Genomic DNA, 18,231 nt, shown 5'->3' with positions numbered 1-18,231 from the left:
TTTTGAAAGAATTTTGAGACGGAAATTCAGTTAGGAGACTGGTACTTAATGTTTTGTTTTCAGAAAAAAATGGGGGGATGGATGAAATAAAAGGGTACTACGTGAGAGAAATTAGTCACTTTTTTACATGGCTCAATAACCTAATGCAGAACACATTTGCAACCAGTATTTGAATCAGATCATAATAGCTTATAATGATTAACAGACATACATATTTCCATGAAGTATAAATCTTGTTTCCTGTCTTTTACCAGGTGAACATATTGGCCATATTATGCATTACATGCAATACATTTAGATAAAGAATTTTTTCACAATTTATAACAGGACCCAATGACCAATCATAGTAGAAGTATGAGAAAAACTTCCCACAATTTATTTATTATTATTTTTTCTCTCCTGGAAACAGCTGCTAAGCCCTATAATAAACATAATAATTATTTGGTTTTATTACATCACATCAATAGCAAGTAATTGACACCATGAACTGAAAAAGAATATAATAACTTTATATTTGTAAACGCAGACATTAATGAATTCCTTGATTATTTTCTTGTCTATCCACATAATCATTGATATTTTGCACACAAGTCATTCTAATAAAATCTCGGTCACTGATATTTAAAACAAAGTATGTACATATAATTTAAAATATGTGATAATGTAAAGCATTACATTCAGGCCAGAAACAAAACAATTTTCCTAAACTCTTATACAGAACAAATAGTGAAACTGTACAAATTGTAGAGAAGTAAATATTTTTCTCTAATAAAGTTGTGATGTGGCATAATACAAGACAAGTGTCTAGCACCTGTGTAGTTGCCATATTCAACCACTAGGTGGTAGAGTTATATTCCTCATTGAGTTCTCTGACATCAGCAATTGATCTTTTGTTATAACAACTATTATGAAACACTACAGAATATCACCGCATACAACAAGTAAAGTCATTCATTACGAATGCACTTTGTTAAGCATGGCATGTTGCTAATTAAACATATTTGCTACAACAACATCAAAGCTTTTAAAAGGGATAGTTCACCCCAAAATTCTGTCATCATGTCACAAATGTCCCTCCACTGGGACAAAAGCTTAAGTATAATCTGTTCATATAAAGTGATTGTATCTTTTCACAAGAAACCTCTCAGGTCTCATAAAAAATATCTTACTTTGTGTTTCGAAGAAGACCCAAGGTATTATGGGTTTGGAACGACATGAGGATGAGTAAATGATGACATCTTTTATTTTTTAGCTGATCTTTCCCTTTAAGGGTTTTCCACATTTAAATACTCAACTGCTAACAATTATAAAATACATCAAAATCTCCCTCTTTTTACCCAAATGCGTGCATACATGTTAATGAGATGACTGTCCTGCACATGTCTAGATGTAAAATTCTTGCTCATCCTCCGCATTGCCTTCTTGACTACAGTCATCTATTGTTGCAATACCATTGCCGTTCTGCTGTCCTCTGTCCTGCAGCGCATCTGGCTGTGAGACCCACACATTCTTCCGCTGAGGTTTGTGTACTACACAGGGTGTGGATTTTGCAGAGACACTCTGTGTTCTAAACGGCACAGAAGTCTGTCTTACAGAGAATGAGGTGTTATTATAGGTCAGTTCAGCAAAGTCAAGACCTCCATCTGTTGGAGGAGCTGACTTGGGCCGTGGTGCTGGGGCCTTTAGACGGGGCCTCAGCTGTGGATGGGAATAACCTGAGACCACCGACAGGTCCACAGAGCTGGCGCTGATGGTTTGTCCTGTGTCCACATCTGTCTCTTCAGCTCCCACTAGCGTATCGACATTGACACGGAAAATTGGAGCAGCCATGGAAGAGAAGCAGCGAGGACGGAAGCTTGACGGGGAGGCACACGAGGAGCGGGACTCATCTGTAGGCAGAGAAAAGAGGGACTGTGTGCGGTGGCCTGTCCATCCAGCCCGAAAGAGTTCCACATTCCTCTGGAGCTTCTCCACTCGCCCCTCCTGATCACACAGAGTAGGTGGAGATGTCCTGGAGGCGTGTGTGACAGGAGACGGAAGGGTCTGGGTCCGCAAACGCGAAGAGTTCCGGTGGTAGCGCCGATTCCGGTAGGAGGCAGGGCCGCGACCGTATGGTGGAGGAGGAGGAGGAGGAGGAGGAGGAGGAGGAGGGGGCGGCTCTGGTGGAGGAAGGGAGGTGACCGGAGGATCTTCAGGAGGAAGGTGATAAAACTTTGCAATGGTATGTTTGCGGTAATACCGTGAACCTTGAACCTGACAAAAGTCAAATTGAGAGTGTTATTTGCAATTAGTAGGCACTAGGTCTAGATATACTAAAATATTTCTAAATACAAAATCACATATTTTAAAATGTAATAATATTTCACAATATTACTGTTTTACTGTATTTATGATCAAATAAATACAGCTTTGGTGAGCAAAAGACACTTTAAAATAAAAAATCGTTTGAAAGGATAAATATGGTTTGTGTTGTGTTCTGTTAATAATTTTAAATGTTGATGGGCCTATTCAGTACATGGCAATATAATAAATCTCAATATTTTTTTATTTTTGTGTTACAGATTGTTGCCACTTGACAATCTATATAAAAATAAAATCTGGGTTATAAACCAAAACAAGTTGAATATCAGCTGCTTTAAATCTTTAAAACTTCTAACGTCATAATAGTTTGACATTAAATGAAAATAGCTTGGGAAAAGGAGCCATGTTCCTGCAACTGCCAAACTAAACACAATGTGGCTTCGATAAAGTAACTGTACACCTGTGGAGTGAGAGAGAGATAGAGTGAGAGAGGAAAAGAGGAAAATTTCTCTTTAAGCATTTTTGAGTGTGTGCGCATGAGAGTAACAAAGTTCCACTGTTTTCTGCTTCACACCTCACTGCACATTCCCTCCATCCTTCTACCTCTCCCTCGATCATTTTCCTCTAGGTTTTTTGGTTTTCCATCCATCTTTGAGCCTCTTTGTGCCCCTTTTTCTCACTGTTTCACTCACACATTTCCCACGGTCTCCACATTCATACTTTTCTCTCTTTGTCAGTTCAATTACAATTTGTATGTGCTATATTTTCCTCTTGGAATAGTTTATGTTCCTTTTCCCTCATGGGTTCTTGTAGGGTCAAATTAACACTCACTGAGCGCACCAAATATTTTTGGTGAGTAAACAAAATGGTCACTGGCAAGGTAATGACGCAAAATACATGTGTTTTGAAGTGTAAAAATTACAGTATTTACACTAATGTTCAAAAGTTTGGGTTTGGTAAGATTTATTTTTGAAAAAGTCTTCTGTAATATTTATTTGCTCAAAATACAGTAACAGTAAATTTCTATATGATTAATTAATTCTTGTGATGGCATATCTGAATTTGCTACTAGTCTATATACTATACAGAGGAGACTGAGTTAAGAGGGAGACTTAGTTAAATGAGAGAGTTTGTCTATATGTCTGTATATAGACTCAGTTAAAGTTTTGCACATTCATTTGAGCGATAATGTGTATTATGTGTGAAATCCTCCCTGTGCCATTTGGCACCAGCAGGGGTTGATTAGTTAAAAGGCTGTAGACCGAGAGCCAAACCTGCTTTGATCGCAGCTAATCCAGGTCAGGCAAAATTGACCTGTATCTGTTTGTGTGTTAGTTAATTTAGCTGTCTTTAGGTTTGTTTAGTACTTTTACATTGAATCCAGTCCACACACAAGAGGCTGGAGGTGTTTGGATCTCAACTAGGATACACATTGAAAAAATCAGCATTTGCGTTTTGCAAGACACCACCAAAAACACCCTTAGGACACCACAAGAGATGCAAAGAATATGAGCTGCTCACTAAATCTCAGGCAACCAATAATGAAAAACTGATCCACAACTCTGCATCTTATATGAACTAAAGTTAGGTAGGCAGCTAGCTAATATTTGGCTACCGCAAAACTTACCACAACTCTTTGCAATGATTCTCATTTCCATGGTAACAGTGACTTATCTGATTCGTGGAGATCAATAGGATTGTGGGTAATGTAGTATACTACTGGGAATTCCTCAACTAAACGATTTTTTTTTTTATGATAAAAGGTTTCAAATGGTATACTGTTAGTTGATGCATAACATGTCATGAGCTTTTTTAAATCAACATTTTTAGGTTACAATTTATGAACAATATTTAAAATGTATAAAGGAAAGTGTTTTTTTTATAATTTTAATCACCTTGTATTCACTAGTTCATTGCAACAGTACTGTGGTGTGAAAAAAATATAAGACTTTACAAAAGAACAAATAGTTTATGTAGTCTCTTGATTAATAAGAGTTTATACAATGCTATGTAAAATAATTGGAGTTTAGTATGTCACTGTAGGAATCTTATTTTTCCATACTTCTACTCATATAGTTTAGTCATTTAAATGTTTACACAGTTCATGGAAAGAAGTCAGTATAGAATGTCATTTACATGCCGTACAAATTTTTAGGACCTCAAAAAAGGCTACTCTTAGTTATATTTTCCAAAAATATACTCTCTGTCTTACCTGTAGCAATATTTTGTTCCCGTCATAATCGTTGGTTTGCCAGCGGACGTCACTGATGGGCGTGCAGGGGCGTGGCAGCAGTGGCACAAGTTCACCGACATCCCTCACTCGAATCTCCATCACAGCATTTTCAGTGGGGGCGGGGCTCTGGCCTCGGGGCACCCGCTTGAATGACAACTGGATTTCTGTCTCAGGGTTGGAGTAGACCACACAGAAGCAGAAATCCTCCTTCTTCTGGGCAAGCCTTCGGCGCAGGAGCAGCCTGTACAGACGCACCTGTTCGGTGTAGGTCTCGTAGCGACAGTAGACCGTAAAACGCACAATCTCTTTGCCATAGTGCACCTGGCGAAGTGCCCATAGTGGTGTGCCTGGTGCCAGTGTAACAAAGTCCTGGCTGGCTGGTGAAAGGGGTAACAGCCCTCGTCCGTTCACACGCTCTGTGTGGTGGTATCGCCACGGTGGGCATCTCAGTTGACAGTGGAGACGTTTAAGACTCTCTTCACCTCCATATTCATCCTGTAGAAATAGGATGACGGCCAAGGATGGCTGGTGTGATGGCGGTTCAGTGACGCGCTGTAGGTGGGCCTTGGGCTTTCGAGAGAGACCACCTGCCCGTTCTGACACCCTGAAGAGGGTAAGTTCCGGGTGGAGCCAGGAGAGGACCTGATCAGCAGCTTGCTGGAGCGTTTTGGCCTGACCGGGGTCAGTGATGATGTGGATAGAAACTAGGAAAGGGTCTTGTAGGTCCCCCATGGACAAATCACCTAACAAAAAGACATAACAAGAGGTGGGTGGATAGAGAGACATGAAGAGAATGATCCATAAACATGTTGCTGCACTAATTCAATATAATATATATGAATTCCAGTTCAACAATGTAGCGACAGATTTTCTTCTGTATTGTGACAAACATCCGTGTGAAACGGATAATAGAAAAATGTAGGTTGGGGACTTAGGTTGTTAAATTGGATGGAGGCAGATCTGAATGTGAGATTGCAGTGAATTGTAAGAAAGGTGTGGGGTTTAAAAGGACCAAATTGGAGAAGTACAAAATACATCAGCAGAAAGAAGTCTGTTGTTTCACCGGAAGATAAAGTTAGGATTAAACATATTGATTAAACAATTAATAATAAAAAAATGAAACATGCATTGATTGAATTGTTCACAAAGACCATTAACGTACATTTAGAAAATAGATTGAATTTTCATTTCATGCTACTTTAAATTATTTTTATAAAGTAATATATAAATAAAATGGATTAATAATCCAGTGATTTTTTTTATCCTTTTTAACTAAGGACACAATCCTTTAAAACTGCCTCAAACCATTATTGCTTTTCATTTTTTTTTCATCATATTTTCATAATAAAAAATATCATATGGTTAAATAGTCATAAGGGAAGACGTGCAGTTTTAGTCAGATTGTTTTTAAAAGGGACAGAAAATACAGTCTGAAATCACATTAACGTGTAATGTGTAATCTTTTGCTGACTGTTTAAAGCAAACTGATGTTTAATTATGTTTCCTACTACAAAAATATTTAGGGAAATAAGTATATGGTAAGACATTTATCCCTTATTTGGGATATATGCTTTCCCAGACTTCCCTCAGTTTGTGCACTGCTACCAAGCCTATACACTATTGCCTTTATTTGTATGAGGTGTATTTGTGAGTTACATGTTCTGCTTTGTTCTGGCAAACCTACTTCAACTTTGACTTCTATAAAGGAAAGCACTGCGGGAAATGAAAAAAAAATGGATGGGCTCTCAAGACTGAATGAAATCTTTTCATCCATGTGCTCATGTTCTGTAATCAGGCTGTATAGTGACCAGTACAGCCTCATTAGTTGCATTAGTGGATGGTTAGTAACCCTGGAGAAATGCTTTGGCTCCCTGTAGGACTTCTGAATAAGGTTTGCCCTTCCACTGAACCTTTGACCAGACCGAGCCTTTAGTGCACACACACACACACAAATATCCTTGAGCACTAAAGTACATAAAAGACCCAGTTAACAAAGTGATAAAGGCATATGTGACATTTTATGATTGCAGAAATCAAACCTCAATATTCATGAGCAGGAAACAATTGTAATTGTATGACGTGATGTAAAAACACATGATCTCTCAACATTCTAAGAAATGCTGCATAATGTAGCAAACCCTTTTATAGATATATCCATCTGTCTGGCTGCTTTAATCTATAGCAGCAATATATATATTTGTGTTGTTATTATGAGAACACAGTTATTGTTTATAGCTACTCTAACAAACACAGAATCAAACATTTTTCTCAGTATGTAGCAGAAAGTGGCAGGGCATGGACACCTGCCTCTTTCTTTTCCTCCACTCCCCCCCCCAAAACTCTGTCTCCTGACTCATGGGACTCGTCCCAGTTTGTTTGTTGTTTAAGGTTGGGGGCACCGGAGGCCGAGGGAACGCTATGCTCTTACACACGTACACACAAAAACACACTCACGCAAGTAAACACACTTCTCTAGTTGCACTGCACTCTTGCAGGTGTAACTGACACACATCATTCAATGAAGGATCCTTTCAATTGATCAGTGTAGAAAAACTAAGCAGTACCCTATATATTCACTAAGCAAAGGTACTTGCTCAGACTCAAAACCATACAATATATTTTCTACTGTATGACCTTTTGAGATTGAATACACATATGCAGACAGTCTCACGACAGACCTAATGTGATCCAGTTAATAATTTCAATTGCCAAAAGCTTTCAGCTGGAAGAAATTAAATGTGAATGATATGGCACTTAGCCCCGCAGACACACGGCTGATTCTCAGGAAACGGTATCCTTTGACTTATTACTAATGCAATTAAGAAATCACAGATACTGAACTACTTCACATTGTTTTATAGATTTAACTCAAAGGAAATGTTAAAATAAAAGTAATTTTATTTTTAAGTGTTGTTTTTCATTGGTATATTTGTTCATATTGCAGTTTGCAAGTCCCCATTTATCAAGTTAATGGCATATAATTATAACTTTATTTGTGAGTTGTTGTTTTTTTATATACAAATGTTTAGTTATGTTGTGATATTTATACATTTTAAATGTTTTGATCATTCTGACATCTTTTAAACACACTATCAGTATATTATAATGGTTACACTATTCTTTATTTTTTTTCTCCCCAATTATCGTCAGACATAGTGGTTATTGCAATCTGTGACAACCCTAAACATTTTTCAATGTATGAGGATTAGCAGAAACATCTAGTGAAACATCAAAAGAGAAGCCTAATTGTCACAGAAAAGAATAATGCAGACAAGTAAAATCTGAATAGAGTTTATTGAATAACACACAGGAAGTTAGCAGATGAATCTCTGGATTACAGATCGTGATGGTGATACTGACATGTGAGTGATAAGTCTTATCTGTTGCAGGTAGAGAACAGAAGTGGCTGGTGGACTGAAGACTGGCAGACAATGACACACAAGAAGACTGAAGACGAAGGGCGGGACAGTTCGATGCACAGGTAAGTAATCCACAGGGAAGTAGTCAGGTAGAGGTTCAGTGTTGAACAATGAGACCAGATGCTGATGAGTGTGTGGAGCAGGCTTAAATAGAGTGGAGCTGATGAAGGTGATTGATGGCAGGTGTGAATGATTGTGAAGTGTGTGCAGGTGTGAGCCAGGAGGGATTATGGGAAATGTAGTGCAAGGTGACTGGTCTTGTGACTGAATCTTGTGACTGAAGATTGTGACAGTGTGATGGAGAACCGAGGCGTACCCGAAGGGAAGGAGGAGCCTGCTGCAGCCATAGGGGTGGAGGAACGGAGCGTAGCGGAAGATCCGCAAGTCCGTGGTGGAGGTGGTGTGACAACTGATCAAGGTAGAGCCGGTGGGACGAGGCAACCCAGTGAAGTCAAAAGGCAGAGGGTGTCTGGTGGAGTCGAAGGTGGGAGGAGCCAAGGTGGAGCCGACACAGGTTGATGGGCTGAGGCGGAGCGAGACGACCTGAGGCTGGAGGCGGAACCACTGGATCTATCCGCTCAGGCACTGATGGTGGTTGTAGGACCTTAAGCTCAACGTGAGTGCTTGGCATTACAGGAGATGGCGAAGGGCTGACAACCTCCAGCAGAGGCGGGGCTGGAGGACTGGCTGAGCAGGGTGGTGATGGAAGCAGATGAAGGCTAGACATTCTTAAAGGCACTGACCTCTTATCTTCGGGCACTGGCTAACACGGCGGGTGGTAGCTCTCCGTCTACGAGGGGCTCACATGATTCCTCCGTGGTCGATGGTGGTGGAATGGACTCTGGGCACGGCTGTGTTCTGGACCGGGGGTAAACACTCTCCAGACACCGGATTATAGCATCCCTCCAGTTCAGCCCAGAGGTGTCTGGTAGGGTCTTGTCGTCAAAGAATTTTCAGTAAAAAAAAACTCATGAGCCACATCAGCAAATCGCGCTGCATAATCCATTTTAAGGTCTGGTCTTCTGTCACAGAACAGAAGAATGCAGACACAGGTAAAATCTGAATAGAGTTTATTGAATAACACACAGGAAGTTAGCAGGTGAGTCTCTGGATTGCAGATCTTGATGGTGATACTGGCATGTGAGTGATAAGTCACAGTACGATGGACAGTGTTGAACAACAAGACCAGACACTGACGAGCGTGTGGAGCAGTCTTAAATAGAGTGGAGCTGATGGTGATTGATGGCAGGTGTGAATTAGGGATGAGTCACGATCTTTGAATAGTCGAATAGCCGAACTGCGTGCGAAATTCGATCATAAAATTTCGATCATAAAGCTTTTTCGAAATATCGTTATATTTTCGTGCAATTCCAATGTGTTCTACATAATTGACGCCGTGCCTACTGTCACAGATCGCACAGCAGGGTGTTTTCCTGTCGGGGACACAAGGTTTCGCTTACAAGTAGGTTGCGCCCTACTGCGCGATCTAGGCTACCTGCATTGTGTATATAGTGTAAACAAACAACAGAAGAAGAGCATTGTCGTGACCGTTAACTCTGCGACCAACCATGCAACAACCAAGAAGCTCCGCGTGGGACTTGTTTAAAAAAATTAACAATGATAAAGTTGAATGTAAATTATGCCAAGCAAAGCTGGCATACCACCACTCTACAACAACGATGCATAGCCACCTGAGATCAAAGCTTCATCCTCCTCAGGCAGCACCCAGCAGTCAATGGCTAGTTTCTTGGGTAGACGTAAGTTGGATGCTAGGCGTAGTGAGCAGATAACTATGCTAATTACTAAGATGATAGCTAAGGATATGCTTCCCGTCAGCTTTGTTGAAGGAGAAGGTTTCCGGGAGCTAATGAAATTCATTGAGCCTGAATACACCATTCCAACAAGAAAGACAATCACCACCAGAGTAGAAAAAATGCATGGTGAAAGTGCAACTGATCTGTGCGGCCGTTTAGCGAGTGCACGTACAGTGTCATTGACCACGGATTCGTGGACGGCACTGACAAATGAATCATATGTTATGATCACTTGCCATTACATGCTTAACTGGGAGATGCAGAGTGCCGTTCTGCAAACCAAAGCCATGCCAGAGGAACACACGGCTGAAAATCTGGCACTTGTTCTTTCTAATGCTAGAGACCAGTGGGGGCTAACTGGAAAGGTCACAGTCACAGGCGTGCAGGACAACGCCAAAAATATGTTTTTGGCCAATGCTAACAATGAACTTGAATGGGACTCACAGCCGTTTCACACACTCACTTCAACTTGCAATAAACAATGGTTTCAAACTACCGAACATAAAACACATAATTGGAGCTGCTAATCGCCTAGTTTCCCATTTCCATCACAGCACAGTTGCAACACAGGCACTAAAGCAAAAGCAACTACTCCAGAACATACCTGAGCATAAGTTAGTGCAACCCTATAAGACGAGGTGGAATTCGGTATATGACATGTTCGAGCGCTTATTGGAGCAGCGATGGGCCGTGTGTGCTGCCTTATCAAACAGGAGTGTCACTAAACTATCAGATGCACGCACCCTAGAACTGACAGATGATAGTTGGATTGTAATGGACACGTCTTACCCGTGTTGCACTCGCTAAAATGTCCCACCACTGCCTTGGATCTCAAAGAAATCCCAGGGGAGAACGCCAAAGTCAAGGGATTCAAAAGCACAGTGTCTGTCTCACTGGAAAGGAGACTTGGGCCTGCAGAAGTCATACATCGCATCATTCCTAGACCGAAGGCACAAGCACCTGAGATTTGCAACAGATGATGTTAGAGGCGCTGTGCAGGCCGAAGTCAGCATTGATAACGTTGGAGACACGGAAGGCGCAGAGGAATTGGGAGAAAGGGCTACTGAATCACCGGCGGCTAAAAATCCACGAAATGACGCCCTCTCTGCTGCAACGATTGCTGTCTTGTTTGGCGAGGATAACATCGAGCAGACAGCAACAGCCACAACCGAACTCTTGCAATACTGCCAAGACATATGCCCACCAATGAACGCTGACCCCATGACATGGTGGAAGGCCAACGAGAAGAAATATCCCCGCCTGGCAAAGTTAGCAATCTCCTACTAGAGTGTGCCTGCAACTTCTGAGTCCATCCATCCGAGCGGGTGTTCTCCGCGGCTGGACTAATTGTTAATAGGTTGCGCTCACGTCTCCTCCCAGAACATGTTGATGCTTATTTTTTTTAACAAGAAAGTGACATATGCCTAGGCTATGAATAGTTACATTGATTGAAACTAATTTGTTAAAAATTGTTTTTTTTAAAGTAGGCAGTTAAAGCTGTTTAAGGCAGGTTCGCATAAAATCATTATGACATGTATACTACCGCATTTATTTAATTTTTTTATCTAACGAGCATCTGGTATGGCGTTGCAGAAACGGACTGTCATGCTTATTGTTTTTATACTTTTTTTTTCTTCCAATTAGCCTACCATAGGCCTACAATGTAAAAAAGATAACGATGAGAACATGTTACTTGTTCAATTAATAAACAGTTTGTTTGATGACAAATCGCTAAAGATGAAATTGGCCTCTCTTTCTGTCATTGTCAGAATGTGCGGTTTTTTTTTTTTTTACAATATTCGACTTCTGCTACTCGATTGTCAAATGGCATTTTTGCCAGAAATTCACATACCTAGTGTGAATGATTGTGAAGTGTGTGCAGGTGTGAGCCAGGAGGGATTATGGGAAATGTAGTTCAAGGTGACTGGTCTGGTGACTAAGGATTGTGACATTAATGTTATCAGTTATTAATATTTTTTTTCAGTTATAATTTGTGAATTATTACAAGGCAGTGATACTACCATAATTTACTAAGTTATCTATTCACATTATTAATAAATTCCAAACTTACTGTAACAGGGTTGAAATACAGCAGCATATTCTCATGTTAGCATATGTGACCCTGGATCACAAAACCAGTCACAAATCGCACGAGTATATTTGTGGCAATAGCCAACATGGGTCAAAGTATGGGTCAAAATGATCGATTTTTCTTTTATGCCAAAAATCATTAAGATATTAAGTAAAGATAATCTAAATTAAAAAAAAATGACCCATGTGACTGGTTTCGTAGTCCAGGGTCACATATATCTAAATAAGGGAAATCTGGTCTGTAAGTTTCTGTGTATCTTTCCTGACTATGAGACGCAGCTCTGCGTTCAGCTAGATTCAAGAACTTGAGCTTGATCACTTTAAACCATCTGTAATCTCAGTTGAGTCTGTAATGGAATGTAATCTATTTGGCTGTGTGAGACTTAAGCAACACCATTAAATAAGTTTAGCACCAGCTTAACCATCCCTAATATACACCACAATCTGGTGCCATTCTTACACTGTAAAAGTGGTGACCTGCAATTATGGCTATTTCTCTCTTATCTGCCCCTTATATTTAACCTTGTTGGTGTAACAATGCATTTAGGTTGACTGAGTGATGTTAAATAATATTTTTGATTTGCATTAAAATCAATTAATTTAGATGTAACCACATGAAGCATTTCTCTTTTTTTCAGTGTAGAAAAGTAAATGTATACAGATATAAAGAGGGAACACAGAGTTCAGAGAATATGCATTCGACTCCAGATTCTGTTTATGCAGAGCATTGAAGTTGTTAGTGATGTGACAAAACAAAGATATAGAGAGGAAAGTGTTGTGCACATGGTTACAGACAAAATCTGATGAGCTGCAGAAGCGACGAAATGCTGACATGACTGATGTAAGCAGTAAGCAGTTATTCATGGCAGCATTTCAAGAAAGCATATTGTCATGCTGTTGCTGAATGCAGAAACAATAAAGGGAAATGTGGTGGAAAAAGTGAAAAACATTTCCCTTCCATGTGGAGGTGTTTTGATAAAGAAAAAGACAATGGAATATGAATTCAAAATAACATTCTCATTATAAATGAACATTATAAATTGCACCCTGTCATCTAATGAAATATATATATATATATATGTGTGTGTGTGTGTGTGAGAGAGAGAGAGAGAGACAAGAGAGAGAGAGAGAGAGAGAGAGAGAGAGAGCAGCCCCTCTCTTTCTCCCCCTCTCTCCTTATTTCTCAGTCTCATTCTGTTTTCTTCATTTTCTGTCCCTGATTCCCCACTGAACCACTTTTCTTCATTCTTCAGTAAATTATACAGTCTATTATGCGGTGTCCTTGATGGGCTCTAGGTTTTAGAGTGTGTGTATGCTTGTGTGAGTAGGTGAGTGTGTCTATATGTGAGTGGGTGAGTAAAAGAGTGTTCTTCCTGCGCTGTCACTGGGAGGAGTGTTTCCTGCTGCCCAGATTAATGGGCTAATATTGGACATTAATCCCTCCATAGGGAAACAGACTGGGCCCAACACAGCCACATGGAAAGGTCAGCCACAGACACACACACAAGCAGGCACTCACACACAAACAAGTGGAGGTGTTAGAGCTTGCGAAACACTTCAAGCTGTGATTTCGAGAACAAACTAATCTCACTGTCATGGCAACAATTGTCAAGTGTTTTAACTAACTGAAATCTTCCACTTGTAATTTCTAATGTGCTTTTTGAAATACATATTGTTCCAAGATTAGCTTTGCAAATAATAGTCCCTTAAAAACACCCCAGTGAGAACAAGACAACATGATGGTATTTGAAGTGCATCAGTCAGATATGGCGAGTTGAAAATGTGTGAGTATGTGTTTGATTAAGACATGTTTTATTAGAAAGTTAATCTGAATTGCAAGGGGAATGTACCAACAAATGACATGTACTCACTGCTTGCTGATGACATAAGACTGTAGTCAGACCTGAGAAGAGAGTGAATGACAGAAAGGAGAGAGAAACAGAGAGAGACTTTTGTTAGAGACTGTTAGAGTGATTTAGGATTCCAAGGTTTCAAAGGAAGGTCCTACATCTGGACAAACAATCCTGGGTGTTATGGTATATAGTGTGTGTAGTAGATCCTCTAGTCTAGTGTATACAGTACACACACATATATGCAAAAGTTATGATCAAAGATTGTGTCTTTAGCTGCTTTGTGTCAAAAACCTTCTATGCTCCCAGCTCTCAACTGTTGCTGAGAAAGGTTTAAAAAACAAACAAAGAATGAGACCTGTTTGAAATATTTCATACCTTATGTACACGTGCCATTGTGACCTAGTGTTTTTTTTGTGTGTGTGTGTGTGTGTGTGTGTGTGTGTGTGTGTGTGTGTTCATTGTACATGCTTTGTTTTATCGCTCTCTGGTCAAACTTTTTCCTTTCCTATCTCTCTCTCTCGCTGTCTTCCCTGTTTCTCTGGTAATGAGAACAGTGTAATACCAATTCTTTTTAAGAACAAGGAAATTCTGTGTATAGTTAAACTTGAATTTTGAATATTGTCATTTAATGCTGTAATGTTATGGTCTTTACTGGTAATACGGTGCAACGTACACAACTGTTCAAAAGTTTTGGGTCAGTAAGAATTTTTAAAGAAATTAATACTTTTATTTTGCAAGGACACAATAAATTAATCAAAAGTGAAGTGATTGTAAGATATTTATAAAGTTACAAAAGGTTGCTATTTCAAATAAATGCTGTTCTCTTGAAATTTCTATTCATCAAAGAATCTTGAAAAAATGAATCATGGTTTCCACAAAAATATAAAGATGCACAACTGTTTTCAAAATTGATAATAATAAGAAATGTTACTTGAGCATCAAATAAGCATATTAGAATGATTAGAATGATAGAATGATGATAGCATAAGAGACTTCTTTCAAAAACTTTTAAACTGTATTGTACATACCATGGTCTTTACTTGGCATTCAACAGCAAAAGCACTTTTGTGTTTCTATGTAATATTTAATACAAAGAAAAGTATCATAAAAGCCTCTAAACGATATTGTCATTACAGTGAATGAAATGTGTTTTACATTTGCTAATCCTGAATCAATGAGTGCTGTATATAATGAAAATCTTAATGCGGGTGATAGAAGTGGTGAATTTTCTGTTGATTTTTATTAGTCTCACACTTCAACAATGAACTCTTGAGCATCATTAGAAAGCATCATTTTTTAAATTCTCTGATCTACTGCCATTCATGCAGTTTACAGTCAGTTACTGTTTTGGAAACAAACTAAATGAGAATATAAGGCATACAACAAGACACCCACGTAAACCTAATCTGAAAACCACTACGTGGAAGATATTCAATATAGGCTATATTTACAAATGGGAACGAGCCCTTCAAATAATTTTTGCCAGATCATCCAGATACAACGCATTTTTAGGTCAGATAAATTTCTAAGACATTTTTGTCCATTTTAAGGATAAATTTGATCTAGATCTAGAAATAGATTATCAATCTCAGTGGTAAAAAGAACATTTTAACAGAAATGTTGTGGTTCTAACTCAATGATGGATAAGCTATCAACATTTGAACTTAAACCAAAGGTTGTTGCTGTGTACTGTAAGTGGCTTTGGATAAATGCATCAGCTAATTGAAGACTGGAAGGCTGTCACTGAAGTCATCAGAAAGGTGATGAGGCCAACAAATGATTCTAGCATATCTAAAGAAATAATATTCTAAAACAGATTATATACACAGTTACATGTACTCCAGAATGTAGGATTTAAGCAATATGCCAAGACTACAGTCCTACTAAAGCAGTACCTACACCTACAACACAGCCATTATGATGTGACATACCTATAAACAAACCAGGATGCATCTTTTCATCGTTCACAGCTGAAAGCACAGAATGATGGTACAGATCACACATGACTTTGAAATAATTCGAGTTAAATCTCAGATAGAGAGCCGACGTGAGAGGTATGTGATTATTAGAATGGCTACTTCTGTCACTCTCTTGTGCTAATCAGCCAAGAAGCATGCAATAACAGCTAAACTCATTGAAATCTCTGCGCCAGATGTCTTGGGTGTTAATGCCAAACAACAGATGGTTAAATGAGAAATGGGGCAAAAGAGGTAGAAACGAAACAAGACCTTCAATTAAGCGCCCTGTCAAAATGATTTTTTATTAATGACTTGCGCGGATAATGAATCAGAATCCTCGTCAAATTACTCACTTTAAATGAATCAGATTCTTCTAAGCGCGTTGTTTGTATCACATCGCCGTCTAAGCTAGTGCATTATGCCTGTATTCGCAGTAGCTAGGCTACTTTATTTCATTATCTAAGTAAAATAAGTTCTTTATAATCGCTCACCCTCCGGTCTCCGCTCCTGAATCAGCCCACTCATCTTCTACTGAATTCTTCATCTCTGGTGAAAGTGTCAGACAGTAACTTCACATGCCTCCCGTTTTCTCTTCTGCACTTTAACGCCCACGGCACACAATGACTGCGAATAACTTTATAAAGCTGGGATGGACAAAAGACCCCGGTAAGGGTGACAGGAACAGCTAACAGTGACACGCCAGAGTCTGTCTGATCTGGTTCGTTCGTGAAGCTTGTGCGTCACCGTCGTTCATTCAATTCAATAGCGTTGCGTTTACCGCTCCCAGGTGGCACAGCGAGTATTTCACTGGACCATGAGACAAACATAATGCGCACTCAGTCTGCGTGGAATGTGGGCATTAAGATAAATAATAAAATAAAAAATCACTTAAAGTAGGCCTATCTATAAAGCTATGCATTACGAAAATATTATTAATCTTAAAACATAGTCGACATGGATGCTGCATGCATTATGGATTATGGATGCGTTGCGACACAATGACAAATATTTTACAGGCGCACTCACATTTGTTTATTTTGCCAAAATGTTTTACATATTAAGAAAATTAATAGGATAGGCCTACTCTTGAGATATAACTTATTAATGTAGGCTAGATACATTCTTTCTAGAAAAAAAGCTTTATTCTAATAATAATAATTCGTTACATTTATATAGCTGGGTAGGCTACTCAAAGCGCTTTACATCTCCTCCACGATCTACATGGAGCAGGTCGCCCTCTCATGGCTGTGGTGTTAACATCACATGACCAGATATGTAATTCCCAATACAACAACGATAACGTGTGGAAGCAGATCAGTCTCATTATTAATTCACGCAAAAAACTCACATGCGTTCACACTTTCACAGGCAAGAAACAAAATTCACTTGCACAAAAAATATTCACAAAAATCAATTCACATGCGCAAAATAAAATGATATATTCATAAAATACATTTTACAAATTCAAAACACAATTCGTAGATATACAACTGTGCACAAAAATCTTCGAATGTTTAAAATGTATGAGTTTATCCTTGAATGTGAATGTGCAAATCGCCAATCACGTGTGAATCACCTTTGATTTGTGTGCATGTGTTTTTGAGACTTTCCTGGCAGTGCTCTCCTCCTACACGGATCAGTCGTACTCTTTAGCCAATCAGATTTAATTTTATCAATCGACCAATCAGCATCACTAGAGGGCGTGCCTACCTGCATGTTACCAGAGCCCGTCTACGGAGAGCCTGCCCACTCCCTATTAAGTCCTATTGTACCTAATTTTGGTTGTAGTTCCACCAGAGTTCCACTGGGGGCGATCGCCCATGAGTGCAAAATGAATGGAAGTCTATGGGGCTAGACAGCTAAATTCGTCTCTTTCACCCGATTGCCATTGATAAATCTCAGATTTGATTGTAGGTTTTGCAAGTTCAACATGGGTTATAGGTCGAAAGTTGAATGAACAAGTACTTATGTCCTTTCGATTTCTTAGAGGTTGAGTTGTTGTTGCCCATAACACGCTAACATTCTGCTAATGAACGCTGATTGGTCAGTGAAGGACTGATTACGACTAGAGATACCGCTTGATGGCATCGCGGCATCCGAAGCGGGACCAGAAACAAACAAAACAAAAGCTCTTCTAGCACGTGTATGCCTCGAGAGAAAAGAAAGTGCAGAGCGCGAAAGCACCAAAGTGACTGAAGGATTGCCATAAATCAGTATATCTGGTCGTACGATGTGTATGACGTCATTGACACTTTAAAAGACTTTTTAAAGCAAATAAGTGACTCTAAAAAATCTAACACCCAGCGATGTGTAATTTCTTTGCATCTCTTTTCGAATACAGCATTCAAATTACTAGACAAAAAATTATATCCTGAGAAAAGTGTATTTTGATGGGTATACTGCCATAGACCTCCATTCATTCTGCACTCGTCCTGTGAGCGCCCTCATATGGAATCAGAGTGGAACTGCAACCAGTTCAGAAGCCGGAAGTTTACTGAGAGTGGAAGTTCTCCCCTTATTAGACATTCTCTGATGTTACTCATCATGGCTGCGTTCAGCCCC

The 18,231-nt window shown here is 39.4% G+C and overlaps 1 protein-coding gene across 2 annotated transcripts; it reads right to left on the bottom strand.

Moving 5' to 3' along the window:
* Positions 1 to 348: 348 nt before the first annotated feature.
* fam124a (family with sequence similarity 124 member A) lies at positions 349 to 16,381 on the bottom strand. Of its 2 annotated transcripts, XM_084422429.1 has the most exons (4): positions 16,161 to 16,381; positions 13,730 to 13,761; positions 4,514 to 5,277; positions 349 to 2,253 (listed from the first exon to the last, which is right to left on the bottom strand). In XM_084422429.1, the coding sequence occupies exons 1-4, from the start codon at positions 16,211 to 16,213 to the stop codon at positions 1,384 to 1,386; spliced, it is 1,719 nt and encodes a 572-aa protein (XP_084278555.1). In that variant the 5' UTR covers positions 16,214 to 16,381; the 3' UTR covers positions 349 to 1,383. The 2 variants fall into 2 exon arrangements, with proteins under 2 accessions (XP_084278555.1, XP_084278556.1); XM_084422430.1 differs by lacking the exon at positions 13,730 to 13,761 and having other exon boundaries at positions 16,161 to 16,368.
* Between the last annotated feature and the right edge of the window lie 1,850 nt (positions 16,382 to 18,231).

Source organism: Rutilus rutilus, assembly GCF_951802725.1.
Source record: "Rutilus rutilus genome assembly, chromosome: 10".
NCBI classification, from domain to species: domain Eukaryota; kingdom Metazoa; phylum Chordata; class Actinopteri; order Cypriniformes; family Leuciscidae; genus Rutilus; species Rutilus rutilus.
Note: the sequence above shows the minus strand (reverse complement) of the source record. Positions and strands in the feature narration are given on the sequence as shown.